A 20,900-nucleotide genomic window follows, 5' to 3' on the forward strand; every position below is an offset into this window, starting at 1 on the left:
AGGAAAATAAATATCGGTGTGTTGTTTTAAGCTACCGGAGACATGCACAGGACCTGTCGTATGTGATCAGAAGAGATGGGGAGTTTCCTTTTCCATGGGAACTGCTTAAAAAAAAAAAAAAACAACCCACACTCCGACGCCGACACAGAAGTGTCTAGTGTCTTCGAAATTGGCTGCGAAGATGGTAATTTCGTGTTTCCTGACCCTCGGGGCTGGTGAGGAAAACTAATAATTTTCTGCGATCCGACGTCACGTCTGCGCGTCCGGAGGGGCCGGGGCTGAGCGCGCGGGGTGCGGGGTGCGGGGTGCGGGGTGAGGGGAGCGGGGTGAGGGGAGCGGGGTGCGGGGGCTCCGCTCGGCACCCGGGGCACCCGCAGCCGGGGGGCGCAACCGCCCGGGGCGCACACGGGTGTGCTGCTGTGTGCCCCGGGGTGCGCACACGCGTGTGCTGCTGTGTGCTGCTGTGCGCGCACACGTGTGTGCTGCTGTGAGCCGCTAGGGGCACGCACACACGTGCTGGTGTGTGTCTGCGCGCACACGTGCATGTGCTGGTGCGTTTCGGTGCGCGCACGGACCGTATGTGCTGATGATGTATCTGTGTGCACACACGTGTATGCACTGATGTGTCCTTGTGCACGCATGCATGTGTTGATGTGTGTCTGCATGCACACATACGTGTGCCGGTATGTGTGTCTGCATGCACATATGCACATCCTGATGTGTGTCTGTCTGTGCACACGTAAATGTGTTGATGTATCTGTGTGCACACGCATGCACTGATGTGTGTTGGTGTGCACACATGCATGTGCTGATGTGTGCCTGCATGCACATGTACACATCCTGATGTGTGCCTCTGTGCACATGTACACATGCTGATGTGTCTCAGCATTTGCAAACATATATGTGTTGATGGGCCTTTGTGTGTGCACACACACGTGATGATGTATCTCAGTGTGTGCACACATATATGTGCTGATGTGTGCCTGCAGCTCTGTGTCCAGACTTCAGTCCTCTGCAGGGCTCATGTGTACCAGATGTGTAGCTGTGTGCTGATGTGTGTGCACAACTGTCTGTGTAGCTAGATGTACAACAGACACACGTAGGGATGTGCATGGGGCTTCGCAGATGTAGATGGGTGCTGATGCACATACAGGTGTGTGCACACAGAGCTATATGTGGGCATGTGGGAAGATGCATGCATGCAGCCCTGTGTGTGCAAATGAGCACCTACAGACATGCAAGTGCAGATGTGGGCTTGTGGATGTGTGTGCAGCTGAGTATGTGCACAAATGTGTGCGCACAGGTGTGTGCAGATAGGCGTGCACACAGGTGTGTGTGCACAGCTGAGTGTGCTCACAGCTGCGTGGTGTGCAGCTGAGTGTGCACACAGGTGTGTGCATGCACGCGCAGGTGTGTGCATGCACAGATGTGCATGTACATATCTGGGCACAGGTGTGTGAGCGCATGCAGGTGTGTGCACGCGTGGGCACAGGTGTGGCCACAGCTGCGCAGGCAGAGACGCGTGTGCATACACGTATGTGTGCAGATGTGCGCGCACAGCCGGGGGGCTGCACCGACACACTCCCCCCTCCTGCCCCAGCTGCCCACCCTCGGGCCACCAACCGCCGGGAAGGAGTCCCCCCCCTACAGCGCGGCGGCAGAGGGGGGACGGGGACCGTGGCGTGCTGGCGGTGCTTTTAAGGCCGGCACTTGGCGGCGGAGTGCGTGTGCCCTGTGTGTGTGTGTGCGCGCGCGCGCGTGTGCATGTGCGTGTTCTCTGTGTGCGTGTATGTGCGTGTGTGTGTGTGCGTGTGTGTGTGTGCATGTGCGTGTGCGCCCGCCCCCGGCCCCTCCCCGCAGCTGCCAATCACCCGGCGGCGCTTTGATGTCGGCAGCCCTTGGCCGCCGCGCCGCCGCGCTCGCACACAGGCACCGGGCGCTTCGTGCCTTTGGCTGCCGCCGGCGCCCGCTGCTCCCAGGGAAACTTTCCGGGGCTCGGAGCGGGGCGGGGGGGGCGGCGGCGGCGGCCCGGGGGGGCCCGTGGAGCCCGGCATCCCGCGACTGCCCGCCCGCAGCCTGCCGAGCCCCCCGCGAGCCACCGGGAGGGAGGGAGGGAGGGGAGGGGAGGGGGGGGGACGTTTAAGAAGGAAAAACATTTTTTTTTTTTTTTAAGGAAGGATTTAAAAGGAATTTGGAAAAGGGGAGACAGAATTACGGGAAAAAGTTTAAAAGTTAAAAAGTAAAGGAGCAAAAAAAACTTCGCAAAGAAAAATTTCAAGAGGCAGCAAATTTATTTTTTTCAAGAGGAAAAAAAAATTGAGGGAGAAAAAATATATATATAATTGCGAAGGGCTTGATCCGGGCGGCGGAGAACAATACTCGCCGGGAAAGTTGCTGCGCGGCTCGGGAGGGAGCGGCGGGAGGAAAATGCCGCAGCTGGGCAGCGGCGGCGGGGACGACCTGGGGGCCACGGACGAGATGCTGGCCTTCAAGGACGAGGGCGAGCAGGAGGAGAAGATCCCCGAGAACGCCTTCACGGAGCGCGACCTGGCCGACCTCAAGTCCTCGCTGGTGAACGAGTCGGAGGGAAGCGGCAGCCCGGCCGCCGCCGATGCCGAGGTGAGCCCGGCCGCCCCGGCCGCCCCCCCGCCCCCCCCGCGCCCCCCGCCCCGCCACCCCGCGCTGCCCGTCTCTCTCCCCCCGTGCAGGCCATCCGGCGGGCGCAGGATCCGCAGCGGGTGTATCAGGAGAAGCTCCCGGACCACATGGATGATGGTTAGTCGCTCTGTGTGTGTGTGTGTGTCCCGTCCCCTGCCCCTCATCCCCGGTGCCTGCTGGCCTGCCCCGGCCAAGCGGTGAGTGTCCCCGGGGTGAGTGAACCCCCCTGCCCCCCCCCTTCCCCCCCGCAGGGAGGGATGCCGGCCTGGCTGCCACAGCAGCCCTCCCGGGAAGGCTGCCGATGCCGGCAGCCGAGCTTCCCAGTGCCCCCCTGCCGTGAAGACCCCGCACCGCCCAGCACCCGCTCTGAGGAGCATGGGGCAAAGAGACTCCCGAAACACCCAGCAGCCTCTTCGGGCCCCCCGACAGGCAGAGGAATCACCTGTCGTAGGGCAACTCTTGATGGGGAACTTTTGATTTTAGCAGGTATGAAGCATCAGGACCCAGGGATGTATAAAGGATCTGCGTATTCTGGCTACCCTTTCCTAATGCTCTCAGATCCTTATCTGCCAAATGGATCTATGTCACCTCTGGTGAGTTCACCCCCTCCTTACTGAGAAGTTTCATGGCCTTTCTCACTGCTGAAGTATGTTGCAGTTATCGTGCAGGCACCTACACATGCTTTTTTCCCCTGACAAATTGCAGCCTGGATTCTAAAATGCCCGGGCGCTCTTCTGTCCAAGCCAAGGGAGGAGTGGGAAGGGAGAAAGATGCTCGGCACCAGTGCCTGCTTCGCTCCCAGTTTGCTGGAGGAGTGCCTTTCCAGTCTCCCCATCCTCTAGGTTCGCCTTCACTCCTCCAGCAACCAAATCCTAACGCTTCCTGTAAGAATGCCCCTTCCTTTTTCTGGGTCACGGGCTTTGGAGGGGAGCAGCTTCTGGCGTTTGCGTTCAGGGACGTGTCCTGCAGCTTAACTTCAGTTCGGCGTTAATCTGCTTGTAAAATGGCCTGCCTTCGGTTAGGGCTGTGTTGGGGATGATGGCCCAGAAAGTGGATGTTGTGCTTCTGAAATGGAAATAGAGGTTTTCAGGAAAAGGCTTAATGCTGCTGGATGACTATTCCCATTTTCTTTCTGTAAAGTTTTCCCCTCTCAGGTCAAATCAGCTTTAGTAATTGTGTATATTCTAATGCTTATAAGTTTTACTATCTGAACAATTAAACTAAAGGCTTCTCTACTAAAGCCATCTTTTCCCATTACCATCTCTATCAGAACTTCAGAAAATAATGTGATGACATTGCAGCAGACAGACAGTGCTCATATCGCTCCTGGGGAGCCGGCATTGCTGCATTCATTTCAAATGTTGTTCTGCATTTGCAGTCCGTGAATGAGAACAAGAACATAATTTTGTTTATCTCAGTTTAAACTTTTAGCCTTTAAAGGGATAAGGTTTAAAAGAATATATCATACTGTCCTTAATTTCAGTCATTTGTTCACTGGAGGGGTAGGATGTTAAGCTGGTGTTGTGAAAAATCGATGGATTGTGGGATATCGAACTCAAAGTGTGATGAAATATTGTCCATGGGAATCGGTGTCGTACCCTCCTGCCCGATGCCGCTGGCCTGGGCGGCAGGAGGAGGCAGGTCCCTCCGTGAGCCTGCCCGTACCCCGGCACAGCCCTTCTCGGAGGAGCTGATTTCCCCGGCTGCAGACTCTTGTAACTTTGCTGAAGTCAGTTTGCAGATACTGAGGATCTGTCCCTACATTTTGAAGTCTTCCTTCAGTTTACAGCAAGAAAAGATGCGCTTGCAAGGCAGGGCCAGTGTATGTTGTTGTAACCCAAACACGCATTCCTTCTGTTTCTTCACACCTTGCCTCCCTTTGTCCAGGTACCAGGTATCCCCCTCGCCCTCCTAAAATACTAAGCTATTCTCTTCCTTATAAATTTTAAATCGTATTAAATTTGTCTCTGTTTAAACGCATTTAGGTTGCTCCCTGGTATAGAATCTGTCTAAGTTCAGACTTCCGTTAGCCCAGCAACTATTTGTTGTAGTAGAAGTATTTCTTTTAATCTTAAACCCTTATTAGATGGGCAGCAAAGTGCAATGGTCTATTAATTAGCAATTAAGCTAAAAAGTAGATGGTGGTTTGTGAATCACCTTTCCCCTTGATAATGTAATAAAAACCAAGTGATTACTGTTGGAGCAACAGACAGGAGTAAATAGACTGTGCAGAACTCAAAGGGGAGAAAACTTAAGTAGCAGGGAAGGAACGATCCCAGCCTCTTGACAGCCACAGAGATCATCCGCTGCCTCAACCAGCTTTACTTAGGCCTGTTCAGAACCTGTGGTGGTTTATGTTGTGTGACTTAAAAAGCTGATTTGATGCTTTCAGCTAAAAAAATTCTTGCTGAACAGACTTCAGCAGATAAACGCTGGCCTTTTGGCTTTTCAAGTTGGTACCATAGCTGTTCCAATATATGGTTCTGGGCAATTTTGTCTTGTATTTATATTGACTATGCAAAGGTTATCACAGTCAATTATGTATTGCTCTCATATAGATTTATTGCTATTGTGTATGTTACATAAAGTGCGGGCTATAATCTGGTGGCTGCTTCCAATAACTGAGGTCAGATCTGTGACCGAAGATTGCAGATACTTAACCATCCATAAAAGTGTGTTTAATTAACACTTTAGCACAAGTAGACTTGGAGAGGAGGGTTGTGTGAGTGAATGGGATTGTGTATCACAGTCATGTGTGCACTTGATAGTGGAGATTGTATTTTGGTTAATGAGGCTTCCTGGAAACAGTTGTTTGCAGCTAAGATTAATTTCAGAATCTTAAAAAAAAAAAAAACAACTTAAAAAATTAACCCAGGAGTGCTTTGGCAAGCTCTCAGGGCTTTATATTTACCTGATTGGAAAATAAAATACAGCTGCCTGAGAGCCAAAGGGCAGCCAGCACTTAGGCTGCAGGTTGAACCCCCACCCTGCGATGCTCCGTAAAACCACATTTTTTTTTCTTCTGTGGGCTCCTTCCGAACCCCGGCAGGGTGCTGCGAGCAGTGCTGGAGCCAGCCCGGAGCGCCTGCTTGGGTGGGTGTGTCGTTACCGGTGTGTTGCTTTCCTTTTTCCTTTCTTATTTTCTCAGCAGCATCACTTCTGTTTTGTCTCCCTCAAGGTGGTTGTAGCCCGCTAACTGTTACGCTGCTCACCCCAGCATCCTGCTACGCTCCCCATATCTCCCCACTAAAATTGTCTTTTTTTTTTTTTTTTTTTTAACCAAAGCACACCCACTTGTGTTATTTACATGCTCTAATGTCGCTCCAGAGCAATGCACTGAACATGTCTGGGTACCTGACATCATCAGCAGCGCCAAGCATAGCTGATGTCCCCCACAAACAGCAGGATGTGGCAAGAGCCCCCCCGCAGCAGACAGATCCTGGGCGTTTGGCTGGGTGGCCCACCTCTGCTGCAGGTGGCAAACACCGCTTTAGGCTAATTCAGCGGGAGTGATGCTGGTTTGAGCATGCACAAGTAGCCTGGACTGGCAGGTGAGCTATCAAAGAGAGAAAGGAGGGCTGGGGGTGGCCGGGGCATGTAGGCAGAGGCTCTCCTGGAGCTGGGGACAAGGCTGAGCCCGGGTGTCTCGCGTTTTGGAAGTGTGCCGTGAACCCCCGTCGGCTGGCCAGGCACACTCTGTCAAGTGTGTTAAGAGCATCTCGGCGCAGACTGTACATGCCTCTGAAATCACGAAGTTTTGCACCAGGAGAGCCGTTTCTCACCCGGCTCTCAGGTGTCACATGCGTGGTGGTTCATGACTGTGCTTTGACTCTCCTGGCTTTTCCCAAGGTGGGGTATTTGGGATTTGCTGGTTAAAAATCAGCAAGAAACTTCCACAGAACAGTAACAAGTTGAGGAACTGTTTTTCTAAATGAAATATAAAATCATAAAACTATATCCTTTTTTAAATAGTACAAATGACTTTAAATCAAATTAAGGTACATCCTTAGTAAGAACATCAGCCTTTTAGGTGGTTACAAACATTAGAGGTCAGACATGGTCAAACATGTTAACACTTTGATCAGATTAAAATATTTTTCTTGCTACAGTTGTATAATTGAGTTTAGACCCGAGGGGGTTTTCTGAACATTGTTATGTCTTGTACCATGTGGTAGTTAAATGGTAGAAGGAGCACTTACAAGTTCCTTTACGTTCCTTTTGTAAATAGGTTTATAAAATAGGGGAATGAGCTGTGCTGTGTGTAAGGCACAAGCTCTCCCCACCCCAGTCGATGTGAGAGCCCCAGGGAGAGCTCTCTGCACCTTCGGCACACCTCTGGTGCGTGTAGTGAGCGTGTGAGCTGTCTGAAGGCAGAATTAGAATGTTCTACGTATAAAGCTGAGGTGCTGGACTTTCTGTCTGTGGGAGAAACAGAGGTTCAAGAGCCTCTATTTCTTGGGAAAACAGACACTACCTCATTTTCTTAATTATTGAGTTGTCTAACCAGAGCTCACATAGGAGCAGGAGGGTGGTGGTACGTTCCCAAGCTCCGCACATTTGAGGTCCCTGAATGAGACAGCAGGGCTAGCAAATAATGCTGGTGTTCAGAGCCTGGTCCCTGTGGTTGGCCAGGCTCCTTGGGCTTGGTTCCTGTTCAGAGAGTTCGAAATATCCCCTTGGGCAGGGCAGGATGAAAGTGCTTTTACTGCTGGCCTGGGGCCACAGGTCCCAAATGTCTAATATGAGGTCAAAAAGCATGGAGCTGAAAGTCTCCTGCTGCCTTTCACCGGACAGAAGCTGAAGCAGCAGCAGCTGAGCCCTGGGACACGGCTACTTCTGCTGCAGCCCCCTTCCCCGAAGGCTGCTCCATCCCTTTGCGGGAGGAGGCTGTTGCCCCCGCAGCAGTTGGTGGAAGGAAATCTGCAGCTCAGCTGCTTCTGTTTAGAGGTCTTTCTGTCCTAGCTTGCACTGTCAGGGCAGTAGTTTAGTGTTGCTTTTTCCTCCGTCGAGTTCTGATCCTGTTGAAACCAGTGGGAAAACTCCCTGGAGTTGCCATGTGATGGGATTTGTTGCTGTGCTGCTGCATCTCCCTCCAGATGTTGTGCGTGGAGGGAGGGCAGCTGCAAGTGAGCAGTGGCTCTGTGCGTTCCCAGCAGTGCCTGCTGCTGTGGGAGAGCAGCATCACCAGCAGCATCCCAGCCAGGTTCCCTGGCAGAAGGGCTTGTGCTATGGGACCTCACCAGGACAGTACTCTGTCCCCATAAATTGTTACGTTCCTGGCAGAAAGCGTTAGGAGTGCGGTGGCTGCTGATGGATGTCCTGGCAGGCAGACAGATGAGTAATTTGTTCCCTCCTGACAAGAGCGAATCCACTTCTTCCAGCTCTTCTACCTGGCTTGAAATAGGATAATGGTGAAAATAATTTTTTATATTAAAACATAATGTTGGATAGGTGGATGTACCAAGGCACAGGGCTTCCGAGGTCATTTATTGCATGTCTGATTCAGCCTTGGTTCCCCCCCAAGGAAAATTCTTGTGTTAATTTCTGAGTTCATATCACACCCTCAATTTTGAAGCAGAACTTCCCTTTGAAATAAATTAGAGAGTTCTGCTTAAGAAGCAGTGACATGATACAGCACTGCCTGTGTGTGGTCTAATATAACCTTATTTTTAAAATTGTTTGGAATGAAAAAAAGAGAAAAATGTCACAGGGAAACAAAAGCAAGTTTTATGTAAATCCATGCATGTGAATGAGTGTGCACGTGATTCAGATGGTCCAACGATATCTACTGTCCCACTGGGATTCCTTTGCAGGCTACCCTGGAACTGGCTTCCCAAGCACGGGATGCTTTGTTGATGGGGAGTTGGTACGAGATATGTATGATAAAGGCACTGTTCCTGCAAGCTTCCAACTGTTGCTGTTTGTGAAAAGTTATTAGCTCAACCAGTTGAGAATTTGGAGAGAAAAGCAAAAACCGAACATCAACCCAAGCTCCCAAAGCTCATCCATGTTAATGATTAATATATTTGGAATTTTAACTCTTGAAGAACAAAGTGATTTGGGGGTGAGCAGCACACGACATGTCCAAGATGAAAGAACAGAGCTAGTCTGGTATCCAAGGCTTTAACTGAGAGGAGCAAGGAGTGGTGAGGAGGCAGCGAGGAGCTCTGCAACACGCTCATGTGTCGCCTCACAGCTTGCAGTCCCTCTCCTGCCATAACTATTACATTCCTGCATTCAGGTGGGAACTCTGACAAATCCGTACAGTCAGGTGTGCTGGCGTTTGCTGTTCCAAGGTACCAAGTAACAACACGTGTTCCTGTGACTAAACAGACATTGCCAGCTCCGTAGGGATGACTCTCTTGCCTGCTCTCGTAGACAATCTGTGAAGAGCCAGATCCTAATCACAGGCTGGATCCCTCGCTATCTGTAGCGTGATCTGCAAGTGAATCAGGTTTTCAGGATACGAGTGGTGTGAGCTGCATGCCTAAGATTGCGATCTGGTCCGGTCTGCGTGTGTCTGTGTATACATGATAGGATGGTCATTGGTAGAGCACAATCAAGTGCTGAGAAACATCAACTGTTTTGAGGAAACATCTACAGCTTGCCATTAATTTCACACCTGTAGTTCTTTGTCAGCCCTTTGGCCAGGAGTGGTTAAGCAAGGCCAGATTTAGTCATCATTCTGTATGGGTTGGCCTTTGATCCCCCTCACTAATTTACCATAGAGAAGGTGAAGGAAGGACCTTGTGCATCTGTGAGCATCCTGTATGCTCACGGGGAGGCTGTGCTGGACAGGGCAGATAAGCATGTGCTGCTGTTCAGTTACTAAAATTTCCTGCACCATGTGTGAGCCACAAATTCCTCAAGAAATCCTCAAGGATTGTCTTCTGCCTGTTGCATTGATGTGAAGAGGGACTAGATGCCAGACATCCCCAGCACCGTCCTCTTGGAGAGGGCATTGCCACTGCGGGAGCTTCTCTCCATCCCACCCCACTGATGGGCTGCCTGCAGCCATCACCTAACGCCTCTCTTCTTGTTTGCTGCTCACTTCCTTGGTTTCCCGTGCCTTTGCCACTCCAGCTCACTGCTCGTGGTGCCAGAAGATGGCTTACATCAGCATCTCTCCCAGCCTGATGTATACATGCTCTTACCTCATCATTTACCAATGGTGGGTGGAGGGCACAGAAATAGGAGGGTAGGTACAAGTTGCTTCCTGAACTCTTTGCAGAGCCACTGTGGCAGGGAAAGCTGCTCAGCCTGACCAAATCCCAGGCTGGTGCCAAGCTGGGATGTGTGAGTTCCCCCCCCCCCCAGACTTTTTCATGTGCTATTCTTCCAAATCTCCCTTTAAAAAATAAGCTATAACACGATACTTGCTCATTAGCCTCTGTGTCTGGAGGATGAAACAAAGGTTTGGTAGGAGGACGGGTGACTCAGAGGGTTGGTAACAGGATACAGAGCTGTTCATTTCCTACTTTCCAGTTTTAATCCAGCTGAATCAGTAAAGGCCAAATGCCTGTTCCGTCTGCCAGTTTGTCCAGCAGCCTGTCCGGGAGGGCATGGCTCCCTCCAGCCCCCAGGCAGGGCGAGTGTTTCATGGTGTGAATGATGAGATGTCCTGGGAACCTGCAAAGTCTGTACCAAACCCTCTGTGAATGTCATCTGAGGTCTTCGTTCTCATCGTGGGACTGCCAGTTCAGCACATGCTGCTGGCTCACAAACCCACCTACTTCATTTCTTAAAGGAACAGATTGCAACAATGTACGCCTCTGAGTCTTGATTATGGCAGGATCTTTTTCTTGGTCACCTCCCAATGATCTCGGACAAAGAGCTCTCTCACCTTTACCTCATTACAGAGAATTTATCACTGCTCCATCCTGTGATGCTTTCTCTGAATTTTTTTGTCTTTGGGTCTTTATAGTGACCATTCCCAAAGTTATGAAGGACTATTCCACCACCACTGCCTCTGTGAAGTGGTCAATACTGAGGATGAGGAGGGTTAGTAAAGCCTGACAGAATTAGCAGTACCCATCCAGAGCATCCTGCTGGCTGGAGGTGCTGGGCAAGGGGTCACCAAGGTGGCTTTAAACCACTGCTTCTCTCCCATCCGCTGTGTCTGTGCTAAACCCAGCTCAGCTGCAAAAAGAATCTGGTTCATTGTGTTTCATGGGGTCCCAAAATTAGTATTTTGTTAAACAAAACAATAAACTCAACAATGCTGTGGTAAGTTTTTGAAACCAAAGTAAAGCTGGATACTAGAATCTAGAGCACTTTTCCCCTCCGGTTATAACAACTTTACATTTGATTAAATGATAGGCAAAAAAAAAAAAAGTCTCAACAGTATCTCCTTTGTTCCATTGAGAATCTGGAACTATAATATACAAAGTACATGCCTGCCTTGAAGAGCTACACAGTAATCATGGATTGAACAAAAAAAGACTTTTTTTTTTTTTTTTTAACTGATTCAACTTGTATGCTGTATGTTGAATTTGTTTTCTGCTGTGGTTTGCTCTGAGGAATAGCATACACGAGCATAAACAGAGGTTCTCCTCTGATGAGACATACACAAAAGTAAAATGTGAAAGCCCGAGATCATAAGGCACGCTTGACTTGGCACCAGGGGGATGCAATTATAAACACGCTTGTGGAAGAAGTGCTGGGGAAATACTCTTCCCCAGCACACTGCTCAGAAAGGATCAGAAATGTGGAATTTTTATTCTAACTGTGAGGAGATGGCACTGTGGAGGTTGCTTTCATGTTTAGGAAATAAACCATCGTAAGATCTACCACATGAAAATTTGTTGTTCTTAGCACAGAGAGGCTGATGAGTTGGTTCTCGTTATGTGCCGCAGCCCTGGAGTTACTGGCGCGGGAGCGGAGATAGTGAGGAGGAGCTGTCATCTCCGACAAACCTCGCTTTGTCTGACTTTGCCCTAAAAGAAGAAAGGCCGATTCTAACGTGGGAGACAGTGCACAACCCCTGACACCAGCATACCCGAGGTCGAAATTCGGCCTTTGAGCTTTGGCTTCCTGCTATAACTTACGGAGTGTGGCATTGCCAGCTTTGAAATCTGACCGTCCAAAGGGATGTGCGGATTCAGAAATCCAGGTGACGTTTTGCGGGATCACATCGTGCTGTGCTTAGTATTCCTTTGGGACAGCCAGTGCTGTCACATAGGATAAATTAAAATATGCATAGTAAACGTAAATCCAAAACAGAAGCAATAATATAAAATAAGAATTTTTTTTTTTAAAAAAAAAAGACCCAAACCTTTTTGTTTAACTTTCTCTGATACAAAGCAATTTCTCCAGGACTGTACACCATATGAAACACATTATAAATGCTCTTGTAAAATCCACATCATTATACCACATGAAAGGCTGGGTCCTAAAAATAGCCGTTCAGAGAGGATGCAGGCTAGTAGCAATTTCGGTGATCATGAAATAGTTGTGTTGACATCTCTATGCATGCACACCCACAGAAAGCTTTGACTTTTGAATATTCTTAGCAACATTTGTGCTTTATGGAATTTTCCACGTTCTGGTCCCATGAATAGTCCCTTGCACAGTGGTGTTCCTGTCTGATCTTATCCCCATGTTTCTAACCCTGATTTTATTGAGAAAATGGGTAATTATTTTTTTTTAGTTTTATGTGAAACTCTTTCCTTGCTGTCAGTATGACAGCGGTTGACAGTATCAGTTGTAATTTTGCTGTCTTCTATCAACGGGAATATTTTCTTTTTCCTTCAATAGACACACACATCCCTGATATTTTGGAGGGCTAACTGTCAATATGTAAACCTAGAGCATTAGATAACACAAAGAGCTGCCACGTCTACCCAGCCCTTGTATCTGTTGTGGTATTCAAAAGAAAGTACATGAAATCTGCAGTAATTATACAGTAATGTATCCACAACAAAAAATTTTCTTCCTCGTCCCAGCGATCAGAACTTGGCTTTTGTTTTGAAGTACGAAAGGATGCAGCCTCCTGGCTTTGGTGTGTTTGCAGCAAAGCCCTGGCTGGGATAAACTGCCATAGCTCTGGGACAGACAACAGAGTCCTGCCAACTGATATCGCGCGAGATCTTTTTGAAGAGCTCATCAGATTTTATTTTATTGCTGTTGTGTTTCAGTTTTAGCTTGTTATTTGTTTGAAATCATTACTATAGGGATGGTTTTCTAAAAGACGTTTGAATCTTCAGTGCTGATCTCTGCCTGCATTTTTCTAAGTAGAGCTGGTGATGCTGGAGATGTACACCTTCAGACGTGAGGATGGATGTCTGCAGGTTGCGGTTTAAGCCTGTGTGTGGCCCCTCTAAAGCCAGTTGGAAACTGTCTTATTTCCTCAAAATAAGTTTGCTTTGGGAATTGGAGCAAAATCTTTGGAGATAGCGAGTGAAATAATAGGGTGTTGAAGAAAATGACATTGCTTCTTAAATAGCTGGCATGAAAATCATTCAGTCTGAAGTTTCATTCAAATCAGATGTAGCTGTGGTTGTGATGGGGCAGGACACAAACTCTTCAAGCAGTGCAGCTCAGAGTGATTTACTGCCAGACTTACAGTTGCTCTCCGGCTTTAGTTTTAGTGTAAGGGCGGCTCTTGTCCCTTGTCCAGATCTGGCGTCCTTTTGCAATGGAAACAGGCTCTCAAGTGTTCAGATCAATGGGTTGAATTCTTGCAAAGTTGTTGCGACTTTGGAGAATGAAATGCTGTAAAATTACATGAGAGAAGCGTGTTTGCTGTTGCAGATTTAGCTCCCTAAAACAGCTGGACCGGGGAACACGGGAACACCTTGACAATGCGATAATTTTAACTAAACATCATAGAGAAAATGCATTCATTCCTACACGCACTCGGCAGTAATGTAAGGATATATTTCCAACTAAGCGCTAAGAAATTTTGGCTCATGTTAGCATATGTGCTCTGTATAATACAACAGATACTGCTGTTCAGAAAAAGCTAAAAAGTTCTTACTACTTCTGCCTTGAATTTAACATCATGCCTAAGCCCTTTTGTGTTCTCCATAATTAATGTAATGGATAAAACCAGGGTTATATCTGGCAATGTAAGATTTTTACTAATCTGGTGAACTCCGCTTTTCCTGCTAAGAGCAGAATTCAGGTGAAAACACCAAATGTGTGCTGGCTGGGACTTCTGGCAGCACTTGAACACAAGAGCTGTTGTAGAGAAAATTTAAATTCTTCACTCAAGACAACAGAAAATTACTTAGTATGTTAGTGCCAGTTGCTTGGTTACTGGCATTTACTGGAAATAGTATATAACTACATGTGTATATTTAAACTTCGCAAAATACAATGTTTTAGAATTACAATATACCGTTTGTACTGATCTGGTACGTGGATCTGCATATAAATGCATACTGGGGGATGAGGCAGGCTGCAGTGAATCCCTGAAAGATCAGCTCCCATATCCAGAAGCATCAAGCTTCATCCAAATTCTCTTCTAAAACCAGTGCCATGGTAAATGTCAGACTCCCGGGCGGGTATGTTGCTGTTTGCCGTGGGTGGGAGCTGCCTCTCTCCTCCCTGCGCCCCGGGAGTTCGTTTGATACAGAGCCGAGCGATCCTCTTACTGGAGAGCACCAGGTGCCGTGGCAGACGCATGTAAATAGCCAACAAAATAGGCATTAGTAGCGCCAGTTGTTTATGTGTTAACACAGGATGTTCTCAAAATCAGGTAAGAAGTGAGGCATGTTACCAAGTTTTATAGCAGAGGAACCGGATAGTCTTGTAACTGCCGTGGAGGGCTGCAGTGGAGGAAGCGTGGTTTTATCCCAGCTTCTGCTCCCAGTCCCCCAGGAGCTTGTTTTTCTGTGACTCAGTTTCCCCCAGGAGCGTTTTGAAGCTTTATCATTTCATGTATAAGCCACGTTTGGAGAGCACTGCAGGGAAAGCCACACTAATACTGGAAAAAAACCCGAAAAATCCAGCACAGGCTGCTGCGAGAGGGGGTGTTTCAGAAACGATCAGAGAAGGACTAGCCAAAAAAAGTAAGCTGTGCTGCTTATTAGACCATTTACTTCAAGATATTAAACAAATTGCAATTTCATAATCTTTTAGCAAAGTGCAGGTGGCCCTAAAACCACAACTCCTTCAAGGCGATTGGCATCCTTTCTCGCTTTAAAAACAAATCGCCTTTTCAGCCCAAATGGTAATTTCATACAGTGGCATTAGTTGGATGGGAACGATGGTCGGACGGTCCAACACGTTGTCTCAAATAGACATGCTGCACCAAACTGCGCTACTACACTGAGGACAAAATGTCATTTCTTATTTACTGACTTGTAATATGCTGATGAGAACAACCTCCACTGTTGCACAGCATAGTTTTTGGACACATGTACCAAACCCCTGGATGCATAATTCAAATTCCTTGTCATGAAGAATGAGTCTATTTATCTTGGAACCTTTTTCACTTAAACAGTAATCTCTAGGAAATCATTTGTTAACAGTAGTTAGCTGCCAGTTTGTCAGTTAATGGCTTGAGGCGAAGTCAAAAGTGAATGAAATCTTTTCCAGGAGATGCTGCTGTCGCATGTGGTGCAGAAAGGTTTATAACAGAAAGCATTAGAGGAGGCGGTCAGATGAGTTCAGTCCAACTTTTAGAAACACAAGGAAACTCGGCATGACAGGGCAGAGACGACCGTTTTGCTAACTCATCCATTTGTAAAATATTAAAGCCATCAATTGTGCCCGTGTCAACTTCTAAGCCTAAATTCTCCTAACTGGAGGCTCCAGGTGTGTGTGTGGATGCCAAAACCACGTGTGGTCACGGTGGCTGGGGCTCTGCCTTGTGCTCTGTGCATCCCTGCATCCCGGGCATCCCTCCATCGCAGGCACCCCGGGCATCTCTGCATCCTGCGCATCTCTGCATTGCAGGCACCCCAGGCATCTCCCCATCCCAGGTGTGGGGGCAGCCGGGCAGGAGAGCCATGGTGCAGCACCCCCAGCTCACCTGGGGTGCTGGGGGGGGGTGTCTGCTGGAGCGGAGACTCCTCCAGCTCTCAGACATTATTGTTTCTCTATAAAAGTCTAGCAGTGAGTTTCAGTTAGGTAATGAGAGTTATCTGATTTCTCTTTAATCTGAGCAGCATCACTACGGTGCGATAACTTCGAATCACTGTTTATCTTGTGCTCAGTGCTGCAGGGAGAAAAGTGGCAAGAATGGGTGAAAATTCATTGGAAAAAGAGCTGAGAAAAGTCATCCTAGTCTACACCAAATCCCTCCTTCTTGCAGCGGGAGCGGGTGAGAAATAACTGCCCCAAGTAGAAACTCTCCTACGAAGCCACAAAATCCAGCTGAAGTAAATACCACTTCCCTGCAGCATTATCTCCCACTCTGTGCTGTCTACCCACAGAGGATGGTAGGGTGTAGGAACTGGCAGGGGATTAATGGCAGCCTGGTTCATAAAAAACTCTGCTGCCAGAAGGACGTGGGACCCAGACAGAAGTAAAGAGGGGCTGGTTCTCTCTGCAGATGCCCCCAAGTGCTATTTGTCTGAGAGCAGATTTTCCCACAGATCTTTGGCCTTCATATTATTTGAAGAACCCCCTCTGCAGCTGCAATCCTTCCCTCCCCCGAGGGAAAAACAGGGTGGTAACTTTGTGAACTGAATGGTGTGGAGGTTTAGGAGTACTGCCATGGGAGGGGAAGATTTGGCTCATTAGCATGGAACATTATGTTGCCAGGAACAGAGTTTTGGGGCAGAACTAATAACATGGAAGCAGATGCAGTCAGCTTTTATTAAACTGGTTTGTAGATGACTTTAAATAGGCAACATCTTGTATCTGGGGCTTTCCTTGCAAAAGGCAGGATGGCAGACCCCAGCAGCAGAGCCTGGCTTAGATGCTGGCTAAGGAGTACAGAGAAGCCAACCAAATCTCTGGATGAAAGGAAAAATTTCTCCCAAATGTATTAAAAAAAAAAACCAACAAACTAACAAAAGATTTTGTGGTTGTGTTATATTCTTTAAATTCCTACAGTCCACACATCTCACTTTGAGCAAGGAACAGCTGTAGACTGGTAGAGTTTATAGTCTGAAGGACCCAACATTATATCATCTCCTTTTTATCATGGTGTATCATCTCTGCTATGCCATGGACTCCTGAATTTCACTCAGTTACCCCAATAGCTGGACACATCATTAAATGCTTGACAGCACATTACAGGTAGGGATGAATAAATTAATCTCCAGGCCAAGTTTGGGAGCTCCCTTCAACTACCCTTTCCATAGCACTGATTAACTCTGTAACGCTTATCTGCATCGGTGATGGTCAGATGCCATTTCCTGACACATGGCATTCCATGGCCACCGGTAATGATGGGTTGAACTCACTCTGTAATTGTCTTACCCGAGTACACAGGTTGGAATGACCATCAGCCAAATACAAATTTCCCACCTCAGCCAGCTACCAGAATCGAGCAAGGCTGTTGATACCTCTGAGAAGTCACCACAAAGACCATCCATCCATCTGCCAGACCCAGCAGTGACTATTGCTGTGCATCCTTACAATGTCTTTCTGGTCCTTCCACCACCTCTGTGCAGCCTGGACTAACCGTCCGGCTTTCATGCGGGTGTTGGGAATGACCAGCCCTGACGGCGCCGCCGAAGCTGCAAATCTCTGTAGAGGTTCACGCTGGATTTCTTGACTTCTCCGTAGATGTCCATTAGCTGCCACCTCCTTCTTCACCAGCTCCAACCACCGTTTCATAGAGCAAAGAGCACTGTCCAGAAATTCTTTCCCTGCTCCATGCATCCAGGAGGACAGCCTGGCGCATGCACCAGGCCTTCAGGGCTGTGCTCCTCGCAGCCTCATCATCCCAGGCTGGCTGAATAAGGCACAAAGAATCCCATTTGAATGCTGTACTCTGTCCTACCTTTGTTGTGCAATACTTTTTTTCTCAGGCAGTTTCTAATCTGGAGATTTTCTGGGATCTCTACATGGCATGAAGGGAAGTCTCCTCATCACCTCAGGTTCTGTCTTTCAGTACCAAGTGTTTAAGACATAATTCTAGGCGTCCGGGGCCTGCTTTCTTTTTGTGTCTCCTTTGCTGTTGCTTTCATTTACTAACATGTTGAACTTCAAAGTCTATTCTTTCTCCTTCCTAATTTTTATGGAAAAAATGGTCTGAACCCCATTTGCATTTCCTCCCTGAGGATACTGGCAATCCTTAATCCTATATATTAAAGAATCTCAGTTTTCTCAGCAGCCTTTTATACTGGGACTACTATTCCAGTCTGTTTTCTCCTTGAAATTCTCTCCTGTGGTTCAAAATTGCTCTTCATGGTGCCCCTGACCACTGTCACTTTCTGTTATGAGCTATTTGCATGGGTGTTTGATCACTTTTAAGTCCTTTCCCCTTCCCATCCTGTCCTTCGCAGGTAATTTGTCAAGGTTTCGTGCTCCCTTCATGGCGGTAGGTGCCTGTTTGCCCGCGGTGGCTGGTGTGCCGGGCCGTGTGCTGTGCAAGCTGCCGATCTCCAGGGTCCTGCTGCAATAACTATTTTTAGAGCCAAGATACAGCAGGATGAAAGTAAATAGGGTGAATAACTGGATGCTAGTTTATTCAGGGTGATTTTAATTTCACACCGATGGGCTCCATCTTCCAGGTGAGGACATGGCTCCCAGTGACTGCTGTCATTTACCTGCTTGAGAGGCGATTGCTGTCCTTCCCCAGCTGCCATGCCGGGTGGCACTTGGGGAACCCTGCCTGCCTGTCCCTTGTCCCTCTCCCTGCTTCCACCCAGGGACTGCGGTGATTCCCCATTTGTTCCCCAGCTCTCAGGAGCTGTGGGAAGTAGGTAGGATGCTGGCTTGGCTGGCCATGCGGATCCAGGGATTTAGATCACGCAAGCCCAGTGTTCTCTCCTACAAGTCATTCTCAACGATGTACTTGGGTAATTAGCATGTGCATAAACACTTTGTAATCTTGTGATCACGGCTTGCAGATTAGCTCTTTTGCCAGCTTTGCGATTTCTTTGCCAGTTTTAGTTTTAATTGCAAATCCATTACTGCCAGCTCCTTGCATATTGTAGCAATAGGCAAATTAAAACACTTGGACACAGTTGGGCGGGTTTCAGTTAAGAAATTAATTGTTACTGCCAACCAGTGCTTTTTAATGTGAGGGTGGCATTTGAGCTTGTTTTTGAGGGCATAATCTCCAAGACTTTCTTTTTTCCCTTCTCCTCCCCCCCTCCCCAGACTGCGTTGCCCTGTTGAGCAGCTCCACAGATGGCATGAAGCAAATGCTTGCCTCTTTGATCTCCTAGTCAAGAAATTTGGAAGTCATTCTGAATTTATGAGAATCCTGTCTGAAATAAATCTGTCTGTGCGCAGGGCCACACTAAGTCAACCCAGAGCTGCAGGCATGGCTCACCTGAACCTCCTGGGGAAGCGCAGGATTACATCCCACAAGAGCATCGTGTGATGCTGTAGCGATAAAGAGAAACTTCATGCATATTGTTGAACATGAAAAAGTCTAGACAATCTACAATTTACCAGTCGGGGTAATTGGCTAAAGGCTTAATCCACCCTGATAATCCAGTAATGGTATTGTTGGCAGGACATTGATGTGAATATCACTCAGCAGTGCTGGCAGCCGCAGTCTCCTGTGATTGCTGCCATTCCCAGTTCCCTTTCCACAGTCGTTAGGGCTGACAGGAAATTTTCAGAGTTCTGCAAACTTCTTGTATTTGGTATTTTTCAAAAACTGCCCGTGCTCGGTTGATTCAGTTGTAGTTTTACACTCTGTTTGTTGAATAGCTAACATTTTTCACCAGCTCAGAATTTTCACAAAAACATTCATCAAAAACATCTTTTCTTTCCCTGGTGTACTTTTTTTCCCCGATATATTTTTCACATAGCTCTTTCCAGCCTCCCCGATGCTCCTGTTGCACAGCCTCCCATCGCCCTTCAATACAAATACCATCTGGTTTTGCAGTGGACCTGTGCCAACGCTGTAAGCCACCTTGTGTGTCACCTCCAAACCTGGTGGCATTCACGGAGACTTCGGTGGCATCACTCTGCATGAGCCCTCACGTGCCACCAGCGTGGCACAGATGCTGCTGGGGCACTTCTGAGGTCAATGAGCTGAGCAGGGCTTCTGAAACACACTTCCCATTTTGCAGGGATATTTTTAATGCGTGTCCATTTGCCCCGTGGGGACAAAGGAGGGGGAGCTGGGGCTCACAGGGTGAAGCAGCAGCAGGTGCAGGGGAGGACAGAGGGACAAGTGCCCCCTCCAGATGTGAGTCTCCCACCACCGCAGTGTTTCATCCCTGCGTGCTGCCTTCCGTGGCTTGTTGATGTGTTAGAGCATGGCTGGGCTTTGCACACAGGCTGTCTAAATTATTGTCTAATTGTGCATGAAGCCCGTTGATAGAATCACTTTTCCCACTCCTGTTACTTTATTCCCTTCAACTCATTCCCTCCATTTACCGTATTAAAAGGGGTTGTTTTCACCTGGCTTTACAGCTCAAGGGCTCTGCTCTTACAAGCCTGTACAGCACCAAACAGAAATAAATCCTGCCAGGTACTGGACTCTCCAGAACTTTATTTATAATAGCATCATATTTGCTCACTGAGAAGCCACTTGCTTGTTTCTGATTGCTTGCACGTTTAGTCCAGAGACTGAGAGCCAAGTTAGTTTTTCCTTTTTGTGCATCACCACCAAATCATGCCCTGAGTATTGTCTGTACAACTCCCCTGCCTTCGGTGAGGTTGTGGACAGGTAATTGATTGGAGCTCAGCAAACTATTCCTCTCATGACCAAAGCAGAAACACCCTGGGAATTACTTTTCAGCAATGGGATTGACTCTGCACTACCAGCAGAAGTAAAAACCCTATGTATAATAATGTAGATAAACTTATTTTGGTCACTGAAACCAGCTGAGATGGCTGCAAATCCTTCACACCATTTTTAAAGCAGCTTGTAGTGGCTTTTTTGAACATTGTTTGGTGGGTGGTTTTCTTCTGCTGGGAAAACAATGGAAGAAGCACAGTTCCGCTGCAAACAAAACCTGAACATGCTCTAACTCACATGAGAAATATCAAAGAGCGCTTATTCAGTACACATTACCACCCTTCCGTTTTACAGCAAACACCTTGTCACGGCTGAGAGACTTTGGGAAAACTATATATAGTGTATTGGGACGAATGTCACCCTTGTAATTATCCCATAGGTCTGGCTCCACGATGTTGTGGCTAACAAATCCAAC

At 47.9% G+C, this 20,900-nt stretch overlaps 1 protein-coding gene across 6 annotated transcripts in view; it reads left to right on the forward strand.

Annotated features, from left to right (window-relative positions):
- Positions 1 to 2,161: 2,161 nt before the first annotated feature.
- TCF7 (transcription factor 7) overlaps positions 2,162 to 20,900 on the forward strand; it is a 74,019-nt gene continuing 55,280 nt past the window's right edge. For 2 of the 6 annotated variants that reach the window (XM_037396456.1, XM_037396457.1), the window contains exons 1-3: positions 2,162 to 2,619; positions 2,709 to 2,775; positions 3,142 to 3,251. In XM_037396456.1, the coding sequence (XP_037252353.1) occupies positions 2,428 to 2,619; positions 2,709 to 2,775; positions 3,142 to 3,251 (369 nt within the window). In that variant the 5' untranslated portion in view covers positions 2,162 to 2,427. The remainder of the gene's footprint in view (positions 2,620 to 2,708; positions 2,776 to 3,141; positions 3,252 to 20,900) is intronic. The other 4 variants (XM_037396452.1, XM_037396454.1, XM_037396453.1 and 1 more) reach the window with 3 other exon arrangements.

This window comes from Falco rusticolus, chromosome 8 (genome assembly GCF_015220075.1).
Source record: "Falco rusticolus isolate bFalRus1 chromosome 8, bFalRus1.pri, whole genome shotgun sequence".
Taxonomy (NCBI): domain Eukaryota; kingdom Metazoa; phylum Chordata; class Aves; order Falconiformes; family Falconidae; genus Falco; species Falco rusticolus.